The sequence below is a fragment of the Macaca fascicularis genome, chromosome 13, assembly GCF_037993035.2.
Source record: "Macaca fascicularis isolate 582-1 chromosome 13, T2T-MFA8v1.1".
Taxonomy (NCBI): Eukaryota; Metazoa; Chordata; class Mammalia; order Primates; family Cercopithecidae; genus Macaca; species Macaca fascicularis.
In genome coordinates, this window is record NC_088387.1 from 75,519,932 (window position 1) to 75,541,625 (window position 21,694).

The 21,694-nt window shown below is 42.0% G+C and overlaps 1 protein-coding gene across 1 annotated transcript in view; it reads left to right on the forward strand.

Annotated features, from left to right (window-relative positions):
* The window catches only part of ATP6V1E2 (ATPase H+ transporting V1 subunit E2), a 38,313-nt gene extending 17,419 nt beyond the window's left edge, over nucleotides 1–20,894 (forward strand). Inside the window, exon 3 of the mRNA XM_065527114.2 lies at nucleotides 19,936–20,894. Within this exon, the coding sequence (XP_065383186.1) occupies nucleotides 20,033–20,713 (681 nt within the window). The 5' untranslated portion in view covers nucleotides 19,936–20,032 and the 3' untranslated portion in view covers nucleotides 20,714–20,894. The remainder of the gene's footprint in view (nucleotides 1–19,935) is intronic.
* Nucleotides 20,895–21,694: the final 800 nt, after the last annotated feature.

The window sequence follows — 21,694 nt, forward strand, 5'->3', positions numbered from 1 at the left end:
CCAAACTCACCTGCTGTCCACACCCAGACCTCAGACCCCTTTCCACCAGCAGGCCTTTGCCCGCAGTGTTCTCCCCATCCAGAATGTCTTTCTTTCTGCTTATGATGACAGTCCATCTCTCAGTACCCACCATTACTACTCCGTCCCTGACTGGCGCCTTGCCCACAGGGCTGCTCCCTCAGCTGAAGTCTGCAGTCACTCCGGCTGTGTCCTTTCCTGCCCCTTATCCCATCCCATTTTGAGTGCCAGATACTTTTCTGCTATTTTAAACCAGGGCCCTCTCTGAAACCACAAGACATTGCTTGAAGTTGGGTCTCCATAAAGATGTGATTGATTTTTATTTATTTGGATAAATTCTCCTTAATAAATAATACAACTTTCTGCATTTTCCAGGTGACTTGCCTCCAAGTTAAGGTACTACGTTGATGTGCCCTGAAACCTCATTTTCTTGTCTGAGTTTTCCTAAATTGGCTTATGTTCTTTCATTTATCTTCATCTCCTTCCCTCCCTATTGGTGTTCTGTTGTTACCCATGGAAGGTCTCAAACCATCCCCTACCTTGTTTAAACATCTTCAGGTCAACTATACATTATAAAGGGTATTCACATAGGAAGAGAGGAAGTCAAGTTGCCTCTGTTTGCAGATGACATGATTTTATATTTACAAAACTCCATCATCTCAGCCCAAAATCTTCTTGAACTGATAAGCAACTTCAGCAGAGTCTCAGGATACAAAATCAGTGTGCAAAAATCACAAGTATTCCTTTACACCAACAATAGGCAAGCAGAGAGCCAAATCATGAATGAACTCCCATTCACAATCACTACAAAGAGAATAAAATACCTAGGAACACAGCTAACAAGGGATGTGAAGGTTCTCTTCAAGGAGAACTACAAACCACTGCTCAAGGAAATAAGAGAGGACACAAACAAAAGGAAAAACATTCCATCCTCATGGATAGGAAGAACTAATATCATGAAAATAGCCATACTGACCAAAGTAATTTATAGATTCAATGCATTCCCATTAAACTACCATTGACATTCTTCACAGAATTAAAAAAAAAAAAACCTATTTTAAATTTCATATGGAATCAAAGAAGACCCCATATAGCCAAGACAATCCTAAACAAAAAGAACCAAGCTGGAGGCATCACACTACCTGACTTCAAACTATACTACAAGGCTACAGTAACCAAAACAGCATGGTACTGGTACCAAAACAGACATATAGAGCAATGGAGCAGAGACCTCAGAAATAACATCGCACATCTACAACCATCTGATCTTTGAAAAACCTGACAAAAGCAATGGGGAAAGGATCTCCTATTCAGTAAGTGATACTGGGAAAACTGACTAGCCATATGCAGAAAACTGAAACTGAACCCCTTCCTTACACCTTATGTAAAAATTAACTTGAGGCCGAGCGCGGTGGCTCAAGCCTGTAATCCCAGCACTTTGGGAGGCCGAGACGGGCGGATCACGAGGTCAGGAGATCGAGACCATCCTGGCTAACACGGTGAAACCCCGTCTCTACTAAAAAAAAAAAAAATACAAAAAACTAGCCGGGCGAGGTGGCGGGCGCCTGTAGTCCCAGCTACTCGGGAGGCTGAGGCAGGAGAATGGCGTGAACCCGGGAGGCGGAGCTTGCAGTGAGCTGAGATCCGGCCACTGCACTCCAGCCTGGGCGACAGAGCGAGACTCTGTCTCAAAAAAAAAAAAAAAAAAATTAACTTGAGATGGATTAAAGACTTAAATGTAAAACCCGAAACCATAAAAACCCTAGAAGAAACCTAGGCAATACAATTTAGGACATAGGAATGGGCAAAGACTTCATGACAAAAATGCCAAAAGCAATTGCAATAAAAGCCAAAATTCACAAATGGGATCTAATTAAACTAAAGAGCTTCTGCACAGCGAAAGAAACTATCATCAGAGTGAACAGACAACCTACAGAATGGGAGAAAATTTTTGCAATCTACTCATCTGACAAATGCCTAATATCCAGAATTTATGAGGAACTTAAACATACTTACAATTAAAAAAAAAAAAACATCAAAAAGTGGGGAAAGGATATGAACAGACATTTCTCAAAAGAAGACATTTACGTGGCCAACGAACATATGAAAAAAAGCTGAATATCACTGATCTTCAAAGAAGTGCAAATCAAAACCACAATGAGATACCATCTCATGCCAGTCAGAATGGCAATTATTAAAAAGTCAGGAAACGATAGATGCTGGTGAGGCCATAGAGAAATAGCAACACTTTTACGCTGTTGGTGGGAATGTCAGTTAGTTCAACCATTGTAAGAAGATAGTGTGGCAATTCCTCAAGGATCTAGAATCAGAAATAGCATTTGACCCAGCAATCAATTACTGGGTATATACCCAAAAGATTATAAATCATTCTACTATAAAGACACATGCACACATATGTTTATTGCAGCACTATTTATAAAGCAAAGACTTGGAACCAACCCAAATGCCCATCAATGATAGATTGGATAAAGAAAATGTAGTATATACACACCATGGAATACTCTGCAGCCATAAAAAGGAATGCGATCATGTCCTTTGCAGGGACATGGATGAAGCTGGAAGCCATCATCCTCAGCAAAGTAACGCAGGAATAGAAAACCAAACACTGCATGTTCTCACTCATAAGTAGGAGTTGAACATTGAGAACACATGGACACAGGGAGGGGAATATAACACACCAGGGCCTTTTGGGGGTTGGGGGCGAGGGGAGGAAACTTAGAGGATGGGTCAATAAGTGCAGCAGACCACCACGGCACACATATCCTATGTAACAAACCTGCACGTTCTGCCATTATCCTGTTATTTATTTATTTATTTTTTTGAGTTAGAGTCTCGGTCTGTCACCCAGGCTGGAGTGCAATGGTGCAATCTTGGTGCACTGCAACCTCCGCTTCCCGAGTTCAAGCCATTCTCCTACCTCAGCCTCCTAAGTAGCTGGGACTACAGCCGCCCACCACCACGCCCAGCTAATTTTTGTATTTTTAGTAGAGATGGGGTTTTGCCATGATGGCCAGGCTGGTCTTGAACTCCTGACCTCAAATATGAGGTCACTCCTGATCTGCCTGCCTCGGCCTCCCAAAGTGCTAGGATTATAGGCATAAGCCTCTGTGCCTGGCCCTGTTTTTGTTTTTGTTTTTTAGCAGAAGTAAAGAAAAAAAAAAAACCAATATATTATAAAAGAGCCCATGATGAGCTTGGAAGGAAGGCTTAGGGATGGGATTCCTTCATTCTCGGCTTTCTTGGAAGTGTCAGTTCCTAAACACCCTACTTTAGTGTGATTACCTGCCCATGGTTCCTCTCCCCCATTCCTCATGGGCTTGGGAGGCAGAGCTGGTGTCTGCTGTGTTCTCTGCTCTATCTCTGGTGTCTGCCCAGTGCTTGACACATAGTAGGTATTCAGTAAGTATTTTTTTTTTTTGAGACAGGATCTCACTCTGTTGCCCAGGTTGGAGTGCAGTAGGCACAATCCCAGCTCACTGCAGCCTTGACCTCTCAAGCAATCCTCCCACTTCAGCCTCCCAAGTAGCTAGGACAGCTTCCCAAGTAGCTAGGCGCACACCATCATTCCTGGCTAATTAAAAAAAAAGCACAATTGTAGAGATGGGGTCCCATTATGATACCCAGGCTGGTCTTGAACTCCTGAGCTCAAGCAGTCCTCTACCTCTGCCTCCCAAAGTGTTGGAATTACAGGCATGAGCCACCTCACTCAGCCAAAAAATACTTTTTGAAAGACAGGGCTGGGCACAGTGGCTCACACCTGTAATCCCAGCACTTGGGGAGGCCAAGGCGGATGGATCACAAGGTCAGGAGATCGAATCATCCTGGCTAGCACGGTGAAACTCCGCCTCTACTAAAAATACAAAAAATTAGCCAGGCGTGGTGGCGGGCGCCTGTAGTCCCAGCTACTCGGGAGGCTGAGGCAGGAGAATTGCTTGAACCCAGGAGGTGGAGGTTGCAGTGAGCCAAGATCGCACCACTGCACTCCAGTCTGGGCGACAGAGTGAGACTCTGTCTCAAAAATAAATAAATAAATAATAAAAGAAAGAAAGACAGAAGAGGGGATGCCCCACTTCCCATATGCTCAATATTTAAAATCCCCCAAAGGAGTCATTACTCCTCTACATTTTCTCACCCACTTCCTGGGCCCTGTAAGTGGCCCTGTGCTCCCAGCTCTGGAAAGCCCCTTCTCCTCCTTCCTCAGTCTGCAATCTCTAAGTGTCTGGAGGCCCACGTTTGGTCCTGCTTCCCTTTTGCCTAGGGGTAGGAAGCACAACCCAGACACATCTGACCTCAGATTTGCTTACAAATCCTAGCTGGAATGAAGAGCAGTTGCTGCAGGGTCTGAGCAGGGCTCCAGGTTGACAGACACATTTTGCCCACCAAGCACTCCCTGCGGTTGCCTCCTCCATCTCATGGTGCTGTGGATTTGGCACTTCCCCAAGATGCTCACACGCTCGTGCAGGCATGGGCCCGAGAAGAGAGTTCCCAGCTCACACTTCCTCTAAAGATCCTTCCCAGGCCAGGCAAGGTAGCCCATGGCCATAATCCCAGCGCCTTGGGAGGCCGAGGTGGGAGGATTGCTTGAGCCCAAGAATTTGATGTCAGCCTCAGCATAATGGTGAGACCCATTTCTAAAAATGAAATAGGCCGGGCGCGGTGGCTCAAGCCTGTAATCCCAGCACTTTGGGAGGCCGAGACGGGTGGATCACGAGGTCAGGAGATCGAGACCATCCTGGCTAACACGGTGAAACCCCGTCTCTACTAAAAAAATACAAAAAATTAGCCGGGTGAGGTGGCGGGCACCTGTAATCCCAGCTACTCGGGAGGCTGAGGCAGGAGAATGGCGTAAACCCGGGAGGCGGAGCTTGCAGTGAGCTGAGATCTGGCCACTGCACTCCAGCCTGGGCGACAGAGTGAGACTCCGTCTCAAAAAAATAAATAAATAAATAAATAAATAAATAAAAATAAAAATGAAATAAAGACCTTTCCCACGCCCACGAATATACGATCACCAGTTTGGAAATGTCTGCTTCCCAAAGGTCATATGGAGAGGCTTCTGGGATGCTGGCAATGTTCTCTTGATCTGGATGGTGGTTAAAGGATATTTGCCTCGTAATACTCATTAAGCCAGACATTGCTGTTTTATGTACTTGTCTGACTGCATTTTGTATTTCGCAATTTTTAAAAAGGCAAAAAAAAAAAAAAAAAAAAAAAAAAAAATTCCTCCCATCCCCAAGCCTTTAATCCAACCAATCCATGTTAAAGGAGCATGTATCTGCACTCAGTCCCTGCTAGGGAAGGAGATTCTCATTTTCAAAGAAGCTTCCTAAAGGGAGCAAAAATAACTGGCAAAACAGACACTGAATCCAGCTCTGAATTGTATCTGGAAAACAGACCATGCTGTCATTTGGAGGAGGAGTCCAGAGATCAAGGAGTGGTGGGGCTTAAACTGGGCCTGAATATATGGATAGGATTTATTAAGTGGAGGGAAACATAGCCAAGACAGCAGCATAAGCCAAAGCTGTTAAGTGGGACTGAGGCTGTGTTTAGGGGGAGGCCCCTGTAGTGAAGGGTTCACAAGAGCCAAGTCTGGCTTGCAGGGCCCTTTCTGCTGTCCCCAGCACAGGCGGAGTGGATGCCACTTACAGTATCCGCCTGCTTCAGCGGTGTAGAAGTGTCTGAGCCCTCGTGCAAGAACAGACATGTGTGTTTCACATTTCTTGGTTTGTTTTGTTGTTTTGCTTAAGTCACAGGCCCATGTGGGCTCATAATCTCTATCCCAGACAGACCGGAAGTTACATCTGCCAGACACATTACATGGGCACACGTGTTCCTGCAGAGGCACTTGCTCAATCCCTGCTTTTTAACTCTGCCCCACCCTGCAGCTGCCTTCATGTGCCAGCACTAATGAGCTATTTAGAAGTGGGGTGCAGGGAGGGGACACGAGAACTCAGGACTGCAGATTCAGGTGCAAAGGTGTGTGACAGACTGTGAGATGACTTCCACCTCATCCCATGGAATTCAGGAACTTCCCCCACCATCACAAAGGATATGGCTGGCCACCTGAGACTGTGGGCAAAGGTACCATGAAGTGTTGTGGAGAGGAGGGTCACTAACTCCAGGCGGGGCTGCTAAGTTTGTTACAAAGAGGCAAGACTAGAATATGTTTCCACTTTGGTGAGTGGAAACCTAATCATTCATAGGTATCCTGTACACACAGAACAACTGTGATGAAGAGTGAGGCCTAAATCAGAGGAGACGAGGATAATAATAGTAGTAGTAGTGGTCATGATGATAATAATAACTACCAGACATGAAGATTAACCACGCCTAGCATTGTGCTAAACATCTCACTTCTTTCATTTAATCCTTACAATAATCCAATGATGTGGCTGCTATTATTTTTATTATACAGATGAGGAAACTGAGGCCTTGAGAGGTATACTGCTTTGCCAAAGTCATACAAATGGTAAGTGCAGAATCAGGATCTGAATTCTGGCAGTCTGACTGCAGAGCCCACGCCGACGCTGTGGAAGCTGGCGATGCCCATTAGGCCCTATCTGGGCATGAAGAGGATGTCCTCCCTCATGAGCTGGAACACAGCATCCCCTGTTGTGGGTGTGGCTCTCTTAAAGACCATCTGGTGAATTTTGCTTGTGCTGGTTTCTTATTCAACAACCTTCAGATCTGGCTTCACGTGCAACTCACATAGAAGGAAAGGAGGCCATGATCCACCGACATGACAGCTGTATTTTTCATGAGTAAATTAGCAAACTGGCTGCCTGGGTCCCCAAGCATACCTGTTAAGGTGAGCCCACCCTAGAGCTAAAGGCTACCATGTGCCAACTTAACTGAGATTCTGAGTGTGCAAGGATAACCCTGGTCATGGCCCCGGGTGCCAAGGAAATCCCTTTTAGCCTCCTCTTGGCAAACTTGGCCAGCCTTCCCCAGTGACAGCCTGGCTGTTTGGATTCAAGCTGCCCGGTCAGACTGCAAGGGTCATCTGTGTGAAGAAGGAATCAACAGTGCCAGGTTCCAGTGTGCATTCCAAGTTCCACATTCTGTGTGCAGACTCCCAGCGCCAGAGCAAAGGCAGGCCCCTGGCAGGAGACTTGTAAGGCTTCACCTACTGTATTTCTTCCTATATACACGTAACCTGGGGCTTCCTGGACCTTGTACTCTCTCTGCTTTCATTGACAGTGGTTCCTAAAGCTGGTCAGCATCAGGGTTACCCAGGGAGCCTTAAAACACACACACACACACACACACACACACACTATTGACTTGTCTTATTTAGGCACAGAAAATACTTTTGCTACAGTTACAAAAATGCAGGGTTTTTTTTTTTAAAAAGTGAATCCTAAAGTAATGAATGGAGTGGATGGGCTAAATAAATTTTCTTTCTGACTTCCAATAACGTTTTGTAAGGTTGAACCCAAGGGCTCGGTCTTTGTCACAAACACTGGGTGGTTTTTCCACCAAGCTCGGTAAGTGGTACAGCTTTCTGGGATAGCATGTGTGTGTGTGTGTGTGTGTGTGTGTGTTTGTATAACAAATGTTTAAGAGTATGGTACAGTACTGTTAACTGTATGCACATTACCATACAGCAGGTCTCTAGAACTTTTTCATCTTGCATCACAAAAACTACATCCATTGAACAGAACCCCATTTCCCCTACCCCCACCCCTGGAAACTGTCATTCTATTAATATTTCCTGGTTCCATGAGTTTGACTACTTTAAATATCCCATAAGTGGAATCATGCAGTATTTAATCTTCTATGATGGGCTTATTTTACTTAGAATTATGTCCTCAAAGTCCATCTATGTTGTGACATGTGACAGGATTTTCTTCCTTTTTAAGGCTTTGTAATATTCCATTTTATGTATACACCACATTTTCTTTATCCATCCATCAATAAGCATGTAGATTGTTTCTACTCTTGGCTATTTTGAATAATGCTTCCCTGAACATTGGTGTGCAAACATTTCTTCAAGATTCTATTTTCAGTTCTTTTGAATAAATACCCAGAAGTGGGATTGCTGGATTATATGGTAATTCTACTTTTAACTTGTTGAATAACCCCTATACTGTGTTCCATAGCAGCTGCATCATTTTACATTCCCACCAACCCAGTGCACAGGAGTTCCAGTTTCTGCACATCCTTGCCAACACTTGTTATTTTCTTTTTCTTTCTTCTTTTTAAAAAAATAATGACCATCCTATCAGGAGTAAAGTTATATCTCATTGTACTTTTGCTTGGCATTTCCTTGATGATTGATGTTGAGCATGTGTTTTCCTATGCCTGTTGGCCTGTGTATGTTTTCTTTGGAGAAATGTCTACTCAGGTGTTTTGCCCATTTTAAAATCAAGTTTGTTGTTGTTGCTTTTGCTTTGAGTTGTAAGAGTTCCTTATGTATTCTGGATATTAACTTCTTATGAGATGTATGATTTGCAAATATTTTTCCCATTCCATTGGTTACCTTTTCACTCTGTGGATTGTTTGATTTGCTGCACAGATGCTTTTAAATGTTACACAATCTCATTTATCTATTTTTGCTTTTGTTGTCTGTGCTGTGTCATATGTAAGAAATAATCATCAAGACCAATGTTATGAAGCTTTTCCCGCATGTTTCTTTCTAGGAATTTTACTGTTTCAGGCCTTATGTTTAAGTCTTCAATCAATTTTTAGTTGATTTTTGTGTATGCTTAAAATAAGGGTCCCATTTCATTCTTTTGCATATGAACATCTAGTTTTCCCAACATCATTTATTGAAGAGACTATCCTTCCCCCATTATGTAGTCTTGGCACCCTTATTGATAATCATTTGATTGTAAATGTGGGGTTTATTTCTGGGCTCTTCATTCTTTTCTATTGGTCTATATATCTAGCTTTATGCCAGTACCATACTGTTTTAATTACTTTAACTTTGTAGTATATTTTGAAGTCAGGAAGTGTGAGACCTCTAGCTTTGTTGTTCTTTCTCAAGATTGTTTTTGGCTATTTGGGGTTCTTTGTGATTCCATATGAATTTTAGAATTCTCCCACCCTGTTTCTGCAAAAAATACCATCAGGATTTTGATAGGGATTGCACAGAATCTGTAGATCATTTTGATTAGTATGGACATTTTAACAATATTAGTTCTTCCAACATATGAACATGGGATGTCTTTCCATTTATTTGTGTTTTTAACTTCTTTAAGCAATGTTTTATAGTTTTCAGTAAACAAGTATTCTAGTTCCTTGAGGTGTGAAGTTAGGTAACTTGAGAGTTTTTTTTTTTTTTTTTTTTTTAATATAGATGTTACTACTATAAACATTCCTCTTAGAATTGCTTTTGCTGCATCTCATAAGCTTTGGTATGTTGTATTTTCATTTTCATTTGTTCTCAAGATATGTTCTAGTTTTCTTTTTGACTTATTCTTTTAAAAAAAATTTTTTTTAGAGACAGGGTCTCATTCTGTTGCCCAGAGTGGAGTGCAGTGGCACCTCATTAGCTTATTACAGCCTCGCACTCCCAGGTTCAAGTGATTCCTGCTTCAGCCTCCCAAAGTGTTGGGATTATAGGCATGAGCCACTGTACGTGGTCTGACTTACTCTTTAACCTTTGGTTGTTCAAAGATGTGTTGTTTGATTACCACATATGTGTGAGTTTTCTAATTTTCCTTTGGCTATTGATTTCCAGTTTCATTCTATACAGTTGGAAAAGATACCTGGTGTGATTTCAATCTTCTTAAATTTATTGAGATTTGTTTTATAACCTAACATGTGATCTGTCCTAAAGACTGTTCTATGTGCACTTGAGAAGAATGTGTATTGTGCTGCTGTTGGGTGGAATGCTCTGCATATATGTCTTTAAGGTCCATTTGGTCTATGATGTTGTTCAAGTTCTCTGTTTCTTTACTGATTTTCTGTCTGGATATTCTCTCCATTTTGACAATAGGGTATTGAAATCTCCTACTATTATTGCTGTCTATTTCTTCCTTTGGTTCTGGCAATGCTTGCTTCATATATTTGGGTGCTCCAATGTTGGATACATATATAAATGTTCTATCTTCCAGGTGAATTGACCCTTTTATCATTATATAATGTCTTTGTCTCTTATGACAGTTCTTGACTTAAGGTCTATTTTGTCTGACATAAGTATGGGCACCCCTGCCCTCTCTTGTTACTTTTGCATGGAATATATTTTTCCATCTTTCACCTTCAGCCTGTGTGTGTCCTTAATTTCTTTTTTTTTCTTGAGATGGAGTCTCACTCTGTCGCCCAGGCTAGAGTGCAGTGGCACGATCTTGGCTCACTGCAAGCTCTGCCTCCCCGGTTCACACCATTCTCCTGCCTCAGCCTCCTGAATAGCTGGGACTACAGGCGCCCACCACCATGCCTGGCTAATTGTTTTGTATTTTTAGTGTTAGTCAGGATGGTCTTGATCTCCTGACCTCATGATCTGTCCACCTTGGCCTCCCAAAGTGCTGGGATTACAGGCGTGAGCCACCATGCCCGGTCTGTCTGTCCTTAATTTCTAAAATTAGTCTCTTGTAGACAGCGAATAGTAAGCTCTTGTTTATTTTGTTAATCCATTCAGCCACTCTATATATTTTGATTGGAACATTTAATCCATTTATATTTAAAGTAATTACTGATAGAGAAAGACTGACTGTTGCCATTTGTTAACTGTTTTTTTGTCTCGTGGCTTTTTGACTCTCTTTTCCTCTCTTGCTATCTTCCTTGTGTTTGACTCTCCCACACCTGTCCCCAACCCCCAGTGGCAACATACTTCAATTCTTTTCACATTTTATTTTGTGTAACTTCCATAAGTATTTTCTTTATGGTAGCTGTGGGCTAACATGAAACATGTTATAATTTTAACCGTCTATTTTAAGCTGATGAATTAACTTCAGTCACAAGCAAAAACTCTTTTTTTACCCCCCCAACATTGTTATTGATACAACAAATTACATCTTTTTATATTATGTATCCATTAACAAATTTTTATAGTTATATTTACTTTTTATAGTTTTGCCTTTTAACTTTTTTTAACAAAAAGTATTAATTAATTAATTAATTTTGCCTTTTTAAAATTTTATTTTTATGAATGGTAACTATTGCCAGTGCTATAGCTATCTAATAAGAGCATTTTACATTTAATATGAGTCACATGAAAGGCCTATATCTATTTTACAAAAAAATTAATTATGAATAGCTATTTGATACAGCTTTAGCTCAAGCTAAGAAAACAGCATTCTTTTTTTTTTTTTTTTATTATACTTTAAGTTCTAGAGTACATGTGCACAACATGCAGGTTTGTTACATATGTATACAGGTGCCATGTTGGTGTGCTGCACCCATTAACTTGTCATTTACATTAGGTATATCTCCTAATGCTATCCCTCCCTTCTCCCCCCTCCCCACAATAGGCCCCGGTGTGTGATGTTCTCCTTCCTGTGTCCAAGTGATCTCATTGTTCAATTCCCACCTATGAGTGAGAACATGTGGTGTTTGGTTTTCTTGCGATAGTTTGCTGAGAATGATGGTTTCCAGCTACATCCATGTCCCTACAAAGGACACAAAGTCATCCTTTATATGGCTGCATAGTATTCCATGGTGTATATGTGCTACATTTTCTTAATCCAGTCTGTCACTGATGGACATTTGGGTTGATTCCAAGTCTTTGCTATTGTGAATAGTGCCGCAATAAACATACATGTGCATGTGTCCTTATAGCAGCATGATTTATAATCCTTTGGTATATACCCAGTAATGGGATGGCTGGGTCAAATGGTATTTCTAGTTCTAGATCCTCAAGGAATCGCCACACTGTTTTCCACAATGGTTGAACTAGTTTACAGTCCCAACAACAGTGTAAAAGTGTTCCTATTTCTCCACATCCTCTACAGCACCTGTTGCTTCCTGACTTTTTAATGATTGCCATTCTAACTGGTGTGAGATGGTATCTCATTGTGGTTTTGATTTGCATTTCTCTGATGGCGAGTGATGATGAGCATTTTTTCATGTGTCTGTTGGCTGTATAAATGTCTTCTTTTGAGAAGTGTCTGTTCATATCCTTTGCCCAATTTTTGATGGGGTTGTTTTTTTCTTGTAAATTTGTTTGAGTTCTTTGTAGGTTCTGGATATTAGCCCTTTGTCAGATGAGTAGATTGCAAAAATTTTCTCCCATTCTGTAGGTTGCCTGTTCATTCTGATGGTAGTTTCTTTTGCTGTGCAGAAGCTCTTTGTTTAATTAGATCCCATTTTTCAATTTTGGCTTTTGTTGCTGTTGCTTTTGGTGTTTTAGACATGAAGTCCTTGCCCATGCCTGTATCCTGAATGGTATTACCTAGGTTTTCTTCTAGGGTTATTATGGTTTTAGGTCTAACATTTAAGTCTCTAATCCATCTTGAATTAATTTTCATATGAGGAGTAAGGAAAAGATCCAGTTTCAGCTTTCTACTTATGGCTAGCCAATTTTCCCAGCACCATTTGTTAAATAGGGAATCCTTTCCCCATTTCTTGTTTTTGTCAGGTTTGTCAAAGATCAGATGGTTGTAGATGTGTGGTATTATTTCTGAGGGCTCTGTTCTGTTCCATTGGTCTATATCTCTGTTTTGGTACCAGTACCATGCTGTTTTGGTTACTATAGCCTTGTAGTACAGTTTGAAGTCAGTTAGCGTGATGCCTCCAGCTTTGTTCTTTTGGCTTAGGATTGTCTTGGCAATGCAGGCTCTTTTTTGGTTCCATATGAACTTTAAAGTATTTTTTTCCAATTCTATGAAGAAAGTCATTGGTAGCTTGATGGGGATGGCATTGAATCTATAAATTACCTTGGGCAGTATGGCCATTTTCACAATATTGATTCTTCCTATCCACGAGCATGGTATATTCTTCCATTTATTTGTGTCCTCTTTTATTTCACTGAGCAGTGGTTTGTAGTTCTCCTTGAAGAGGTCCTTCTCATCCCTTGTAAGTTGGATTCCTAGGTATTTTATTATCTTTGAAGCAATTGTGAATGGGAGTTCACTCATGATTTGGCTCTCTGTCTGTTATTGGTGTATAAGAATGCTTGTGATTTTTGCACATTGATTTTGTATCCTGAGACTTTGCTGAAGTTGCTTATCAGCTTAAGGAGATTTTGGGCTGAGATGATGGGGTTTTCTAAATATACAATCATGTCATCTGCAAATAGGGACAATTTGACTTCTTCTTTTCCTAATTGAATACGCCCTAGCCAGAACTTCCAACACTATCTATGTTGAATAGGAGTGGTGAGAGAGGGCATCCCTGTCTTGTGCCAGTTTTCAAAGGGAATGCTTCTAGTTTTTTCGCATTCAGTATGATGTTGGCTGTGGGTTTGTCATAAATAGCTCTTATTATTTTGAGATATGTTCCATCAATACCGAATTTATTGAGAGTTTTTAGCATGAAGGGCTGTTGAATTTTGTCAACGGCCTTTTCTGGATCTATTGATATAATCATGTCGTTTTTGTCTTTGGTTCTGTTTATATGCTGGATTACATTTATTGATTTGTATATGTTGAACCAGCCTTGCATCCCAGGGATGAAGCCCACTTGATCATGGTAGATAAGCTTTTTGATCTTCTGCTGGATTTGGTTTGCCAGTATTTTATTGAGGATTTTTGCATCAATGTTCATCAGGGATGTTGTTCTAAAATTCTCTTTTTTTGTTGTGTCTCTGCCAGGCTTTGTTATCAGGATGATGTTGGCCTCATAAAATGAGTTAGGGAGGATTCCGTCTTTTTCTATTGATTGGAATAGTTTCAGAAGGAATGGTACCAGCTCCTCCTTGTACCTCTGGTAGAATTTGGCTGTGAATCTGGCTGGTTCTGGGCTTCTTTTGGTTGGTAGGCTCTTGATTATTGCCTCAATTTCAGAGCCTGCTATTGGTCTATTCAGGGATTCAACTTTTTCCTGGTTTAGTCTTGGGAGAGTGTATATGTCCAGGAATTTATCCATTTCTTCTAGGTTTTCTAGTTTATTTGCGTAGAGGTGTTTATAGTATTCTCTGATGGTAGTTTGTATTTCTGTGGGGTCAGTGGTGATATTCCCTTTATCATTTTTTATTGCGTCTATTTGATTCCTCTCTCTTTTCTTCTTTATTAGTCTTGCTAGCGGTTTATCAATTTTGTTGATCTTTTAAAAAAACCAGCTCCTGGATTCATTGATTTTTTAAGGGTTTTTTGTGTCTCTATCTCCTTCAGATCTGCTCTGATCTTAGTTATTTCTTGCCTTCTGCTGACTTTTGAATGTGTTTGCTCTTGCTTCTCTAGTTCTTTTAATTGTCAATTTTAGATCTTTCCTGCTTTCTCTTGTGGGCATTTAGTGCTATAAATTTCCCTCTACACACTGCTTTAAATGTGTCCCAGAGATTCTGGTATGTTGTATCTTTGTTCTCATTGGTTTCAAAGAACATTTTTATTTCTGCCTTCATTTCGTTATGTACCCAGTAGTCATTCAGGGTCAGGTTGTTCAGTTTCCATGTAGTTGAGTGGTTTTGATTGAGTTTCTTAGTCCTGAGTTCTAGTTTGATTGCACTGTGGTCTGAGAGACAGTTTGTTATAATTCATGTTCTTTTGCTTTTGCTGAGGAGTGCTTTACTTCCAACTATGTGGTCAATTTTGGAATAAGTGTGATGTGGTGCTGAGAATAATGTATGTTCTGTTGATTTGAGGTAGAGAGTTCTGTAGATGTCTATTAGGTCCACTTGGTACAGAGTTGAGTTCAATTCCTGGATATCCTTGTTAACTTTCTGTCTCATTGATCTGTCTAATGTTGACAGTGGAGTGTTAAGTTTCCCGTTGTTATTGTATGGGAGTCTAAGTCTCTTTGTAAGTCTCTAAGGACTTGCTTTATGAATCTGGGTGCTCCTGTATTGGGTGCATATATATTTAGGATAGTTAGCTCTTCTTGTTGAATTGATCCCTTTACCATTATGTAATGGCCTTCTTTGTCTCTTTTGATCTTTGTTGGTTTAAAGTCTGTTTTATCAGAGGCTAGGATTGCAACCCCTGCCTTTTTTTTTGTTTTCCATTTGCTTGGTAGATCTTCCTCCATCCCTTTATTTTGAGCCTATGTGTGTCTCTGCACGTGAGATGGGTCTTCTGAATACAGCAAACTGATGGGTCTTGACTTTTTATCCAGTTTGCCAGTCTTTGTTTTTTAATTGGACCATTTAGTCCATTTACATTTAAGGTTAATATTGTTATGTGTGAATTTGATCCTGTCATTATGATATTAGCTGGTTGTTTTGCTTGTTAGTTGATGCAGTTTCTTCCTAGCATTGACGGTCTTTACATTTTGGCATATTTTTGCAATGGCTGGTACCAGTTGTTCCTTTCCATGTTTAGTGCTTCCTTCAGGATCTCTTGTAGGGCAGGCCTGGTGGTGACAAAATCTCTCAGCATTTGCTTGTCTGTAAAGAATTTTATTTCTCCTTCACTTATGAAACTTAGTTTGGCTGGATATGCTATTCTGGGTTGAAAATTCTCTTCTTTAAGAATGTTGAATATTGGCCTCCACTCTCTTCTGGCTTGTAGAGTTTCTGCCGAGAGATCTGCTGTTAGTCTAAAGGGCTTCCCTTTGTGGGTAACCTGACCTTTCTCTCTGACTGCCCTTAACATTTTTTCCTTCATTTCAACTTTGGTGAATCTGACAATTATGTGTCTTGGAATTGCTCTTCTCAGGGAGTATATTTGTGGTGTTCTCTGTGTTTCCTGAATTTGAATGTTGGCCTGCCTTGCTAGGTTGGGGAAGTTCTCCTGGATAATATCCTGCAGAGTGTTTTCCAACTTGGTTCCATTCTCCCCGTCACGTTCAGGCACACCAATCAGACGTAGATTTAGTCTTTTCACATAATCCCATATTTCTTGGAGGCTTTGTTCATTTCTTTTTACTCTTTTTTCTCTAAACTTCTCTTCTCAGTTCATTTCATTCATTTGATCTTCAGTCATTGATACTCTTTCTTCCAGTTGATCGAGTTGGTTACTGAAGCTTGTGCATTTGTCACGTAGTTCTTGTGTCATGGTTTTCATCTCTATCAGTTCATTTATGGACTTTTCTGCATTGGTTATTCTTGTTATCCATTCTTCCATTCTTTTTTCAAGGTTTTTAGTTTCTTTGCACTGGGTACGTAGTTCCTCCTTTAGCTCTGAGAAGTTTGATTGACTGAAGCCTTCTTCGCTCAGCTCGTCAAAGTCATTTTGTGTCTAGCTTTGTTCCCTTGCTGGTGATGAGCTGCGTTCTTTTGGAGGGGGAGATGCACTCTCATTTTTTGAATTTGCAGCTTTTCTGCACTGCTTTTCCCCCATCTTTGTGGTTTTATCTGCCTTTGGTCTTTGATGATGGTGACTTACTGATGGGGTTTTGGTGTGGGTGTCATTTCTGTTTGTTAGTTTTCCTTCTAACAGTCAGGACCCTCAGATGCAGGTCTGTTGGAGTTTGCTTGAGGTCCACTCCAGACCCTGTTTGCCTGGGTATCAGCAGCAGAGGCTTCAGAAGATAGAATATTGCTGACAGCAAGTGCTGCTGTCTGATTCTTGCTCTGGAAGCTTTGTCTCAGAGGTGTACCCAGCCATGTGAGGTGTGAGGTGTCAGTCTGCACCTAGTGGGGGATGTCTCCCAGTTAGGCTACTCAGGGGTCAGGGACCCACTTGAGCAGGCAGTCTGTCCTTTCTCAGATCTAAACCTCTGTGCTGGGAGAACCACTGCTCTCTTCAAAGCTGTCAGACAGGGACATTTACATCTAAAGAGGTTTCTGCTGCTTTTTGTTTAGCTATGCCCTGTCCCCAGAGGTGGAGTCTACTGAGGCAGGCAGGCCTCCTTGAGCTGTGGTGGGCTCCACCCAATTCGGGCTTCCCAGTGGCTTTGTTTACCTACTTAAGCCTCAGCAATGGCAGGTGCCCCTCCCCCAGCCTTGCTGCCACCTTGCAGTTAGATCTCAGACTGCTGTGATAGCAATGAGGGAGGCTCCGTGGGCGTAGGACCCTCCGGGCCAGCCATGGGATATAATCTCCTGGTGTGCTGTTTGCTAAGACCCTTGGTAAAGCACAGTATTGGGGGGGAGTTACCCGATTTTCCAGGTGTTGTGTATCTCAGTTTCCCTTGGCTAGGAAAAGGAATTCCCTTCCCCGTTGTGCTTCCCAGGTGAGGCAATGCTTCGCCCTGCTTCAGCTCTCGCTGGTTGGGCTGCACCCATTGACTAGCACCAACTGTCCGACACACCCCAGTGAGATGAACCCAGTACCTCAGTTGAAAATGCAGAAATCACCCGTCTTCTGTGTCACTCACACTGGGAGCTGGAGGCTGGAGCTGTTCCTATTCGGCCATCTTGGGCGCCCCCCAACCTTTTAACTTCTATACCAGAATTAAAAGTGATTTACATACCACCATTACAGTATTACAGTGTTCTGTATTTGCCAGTATCTTTATCTTTACTAGTGAGCTTTATACTTTCATATGCTGTCTAGTGGCCTTTCATTTGAAATAGAAGGGTTCCCTTTAGTATATCTTGTAAGGTAGGTCTAGTGGTGATGAACTTCCTCAGCTTTTGTTTATCTAGCAACATCTTTAGTTTTCTTTCATTTTCGAAGGACAGTTTTTCCAAATATAGTATTATTGATTAGCAGGGGGTTTTTTTCCATCCCTTTGAATATATCATCTTACTCTTTCCTGTACTATAAGATATCTACTGAGAAATCCACTGGTAGTCTTATGGAAGCTCCCTTATATGTGATGAGACTCTTTTTCTGCTTTCAAAATTATCTCTGTCTTTGACTTTTGACAATTTGATTATAATGTGTCTTGATAAGGACTTTTTTGGGTTTATCTTAGTTCAAGTCCATTAGACTTCTTGAATGTGGATAGACATTTCCTTCTCCAGATTTGAGAAGTTTTTGGCCATTATTTCTTTAAAAACTTTCTATCCTTTTTTCCCAGACTTCTTTTGAGACTCCCATAATGCATATATTGGTCTGCTTGATGGCGTCCCATAAGTCTCTTAGGCTTTCTTTTCTCTCTGTCATTCTTTTTTTTTTTTTTTTTTTTTGCTCCTTTGACTGGATAATTTCAAATGTTGTATCTTCAAGCTCACTGATCTTTTCCTGTTGAACTCCTCTAGTGAGTTTTTTCAGTTCAGTTACTGTATTCTTCAGCTCCAAAATTTGTTTGGTTCTTTTTCATATTTTCTATATCTTTTTTGATATTCTCATTTTGTTCATACATCCTTTTCCTGGGCTTGTTGAGCATCCCAGGAGCCTTTCAAAGATATGGATTCCCAGACCTTACTGGTAGAGATTCTGATTCAGTAGGTATAGTGTTGGGGCCTTAAAAGCTATATTTTCTTTTTCTTTTTATTTATTTATTTATTTTTTGAGACAGAATCTCATTCTTGTCGCCCAGGCTGGACTGCAATAGCGCAAGCTCAGCTCACTGGAACCTCCACCTCCCAGGTTCAAGTGATTCTCCTGCCTCAGCTCCCTGAATAGCCGGGATTACAGGCAGCCACCACCACGCCCAGCTAATTTTTGTATTTTTAGTAGAGATGGGATTTCACCATGTTGGCCAGGTTGGTCTTGAACTATTGGCCTCAGGTGATCCACCCAGCTCGGCCTCCCAAAGTGCTGGGATTACAGGCGTGAGTCACCACGCTAAAAGCTATGTTTCTTAAAGATCCTCCAAGTGGTTCAGATATACATCCAGGTTTGGAAATCACTTCCAGTAAAAAGACCACCTTCAATCTCTCCCCCTTCCCTTATATGAGCTCTAGGGAAGTGGGGAGGTCTAGACTTATATAAAGTATATAAAGTTTTGTTTTGTTTTGTTTTTTGAAATGGAGTCTTGCTCTGTCACCAGGCTGGAGTGCAGTGGTGTGATCTCAGCTCACTGCAACCTCTGCCTCTTGAGTTCAAGTGATTCCCCTCCCTTAGCCTCCTGAGTAGCTGGGACTACAGGCACATGCCACCATGCCTGGCTAATTTTTTTGTATTTTAGTAGAGATGTGGTTTCACCATGTTGGCCAGGATGGTCTCTATCTCCTGGCTTCATGATCCACCTGCCTTGGCCTCCCAAAGTGCTGGGATCACAGGCATGAGCCACTGTTCTCAGCCATGAAGTTTTTAAATATAAGCTTCTGGGAAGTGAATAGATAGTGGATAGAATATGCAGACAGAAAATCAGTAAAGAACAGAGAACTTGAACAACACTATAGACCAAATGGACTTACAGACATGTATGCAGAACATTCCACCCAACAGCAGCACAATACACATTCTCCTCAAGTGCACATGGAACATTCTTTAGGATGGATCTCATGCTAGGTTACAAAGCAAATCTCATCTCTCCAAGGCGCCATTTTCTGCTTAGTAGTATTCCTTTTCTCTGTATCATTTGAAGGTTCTTACAACCCTCCTACCTCCAGGCAGCCTTTCTGGATTAAATCCTGGCTGACCACGAGTTTCTTAAGACTTTCCCCAACCCTTCTGACCCCAAAATGTGGATATGCTTTCCATTTATGTATTAATTTGGTATTTCCATTCTGTTGACTTGCTATCTGAGTCTCAGGCCACTGCTCCATAGAGAGCTTCTGGACTAGGTCTGCCCTAACTGCCTCATTATTATTTGATGACAATGATAGTGAGTGTAGCAGGGATGGAATTCTGGAGACCCAGGTTCAAGTCTCTGTTCTTCTAGAGTATAAACTTGGATGAATTGTGTTCCCTCTCTGAACCTCAGTTTCCTCATCTGTGAAGTGAGGGGTCTCCTATATATATGTCTCCTATATATATGTATATAGGAATACATATATGTATTCCTATATATACAGTCTCTGCAATCCTCCTCTAAAGCCTCTGACTTTCTCTTTCGTCCTCTTGTTCACTGGTATAGCTGAGAAAGTGGAATTCCAGAGACACTCCTGAAATTGTCCTAAGTTAAAGGAGCCAGTGTGCCAGCTCCCTCTCTGCCATCGCCTCTGAGAGCACCCATGGCCCTGAGTGATGTCGATGTGAAAAAGCAGATTAAGCACATGATGGCTTTCATTGAGCAGGAAGCCAATGAGAAAGCAGAGGAAATCGATGCCAAGGCTGAGGAAGAGTTTAACATTGAGAAAGGACGCCTTGTGCAAACCCAACGACTGAAGATTATGGAGTATTACGAGAAAAAGGAGAAGCAGATAGAGCAGCAGAAGAAAATCCAGATGTCCACCATGAGGAATCAGGCAAGGCTGAAAGTCCTGAGAGCCCGAGATGACCTCATCTCGGATTTGCTCAGTGAGGCGAAGCTGAGACTCAGCCGGATTGTGGAGAACCCAGAGGTCTACCAGGGGCTTCTGGATAAACTGGTGCTCCAGGGTCTGCTCCGACTGCTGGAACCTGTGATGATTGTGCGCTGCCGGCCACAGGACCTCCTCCTGGTGGAGGCTGCTGTGCAAAAAGCCATCCCCGAATACATGACAATTTCCCAAAAACATGTGGAGGTCCAGATTGATCAAGAGGCATACCTGGCTGTGAATGCAGCTGGAGGTGTGGAGGTCTACAGTGGCAATCAGAGAATAAAGGTTTCAAATACCTTGGAAAGCCGACTGGATCTCTCAGCGAAGGAAAAGATGCCAGAAATACGAATGGCCTTGTTTGGTGCTAACGCCAACAGAAAGTTCTTTATATAAGCCTCTGGGAAGTGAAGCTAGTGTTGAACCACTAAACCACGAAAGTTTAAGTTTTGGGGGGAAAAGAAACTAGTAGTGTTTCCTCCTCTTTGATGCTCTGATATTGTTCTGTTTTTCTTCATGAAATACCCCTTGGATGGCTAAAGTGTTAACTTTGAAATAAAGCCCAAATTAATGCTCAGAATTCAAATTCCAATTCATCCATCCATGCCACAGCTTCTGGTCCATTCTGCAGTCTGGGATGAAGGGAGTGATGACATCTGCTCTTCAGCTTGGCCTCAGGTGGTGAATGTGTGAGATGTGAATAGTGTTCTTGGCCTGTGGATCTGGGTGCTCTAGTTTAATATGCATATGAAGTGTGTTTTTCTTCCTTTGTTTCAGCTTCAGTACCCAAACTGATGTTATTTAATGAGGTCTAGAGGTTTTCCTCACATGTCCAGAATCAACTTAATGGGCATCCAACCAGCACAGTCACACAGGGACCCATGCTCCGAAGGGCCCAGCATCTGGGGTTTAGTGATCTGTATTTGCTGCCCTGAAATTCCGAATTTCATCTTTGAATGTGTGTTTTGTAAGTGACATTGATGGAACATTGGGGCATGTGCCAGGGGTTTGGAGCCTTGGCTCACGCATGGTACTGACTCCCAAAGTCTACCTACCTTCTTTGGATGGGTTGTTGGCTAACCATTTCCCAGTCCTCTGGTGCCCTGAAGCCCAGCCTTCCTCCACCTCACCCAGTGAGCATTGCTTCCCTCTGCCCCTGGCGGGGGCCTGGTGTACATGCAGGGAGGGTCAGAATGGGGTTTCATGCTCTGTGGAGTTTCAGGGCCAGAAATCCTTGCCCAAGGCTGGCAGCTCCGTGGCATATTCAGTAGACAACTTGGGGGAAGGGGTGAGTCTCTTACCCACCAGATACTGAGCCCGTCCTGGTGTAGAGGTTTAAAGACCCTAGGAGTTCCTGTCCGCTATAGGGCAGCCTGC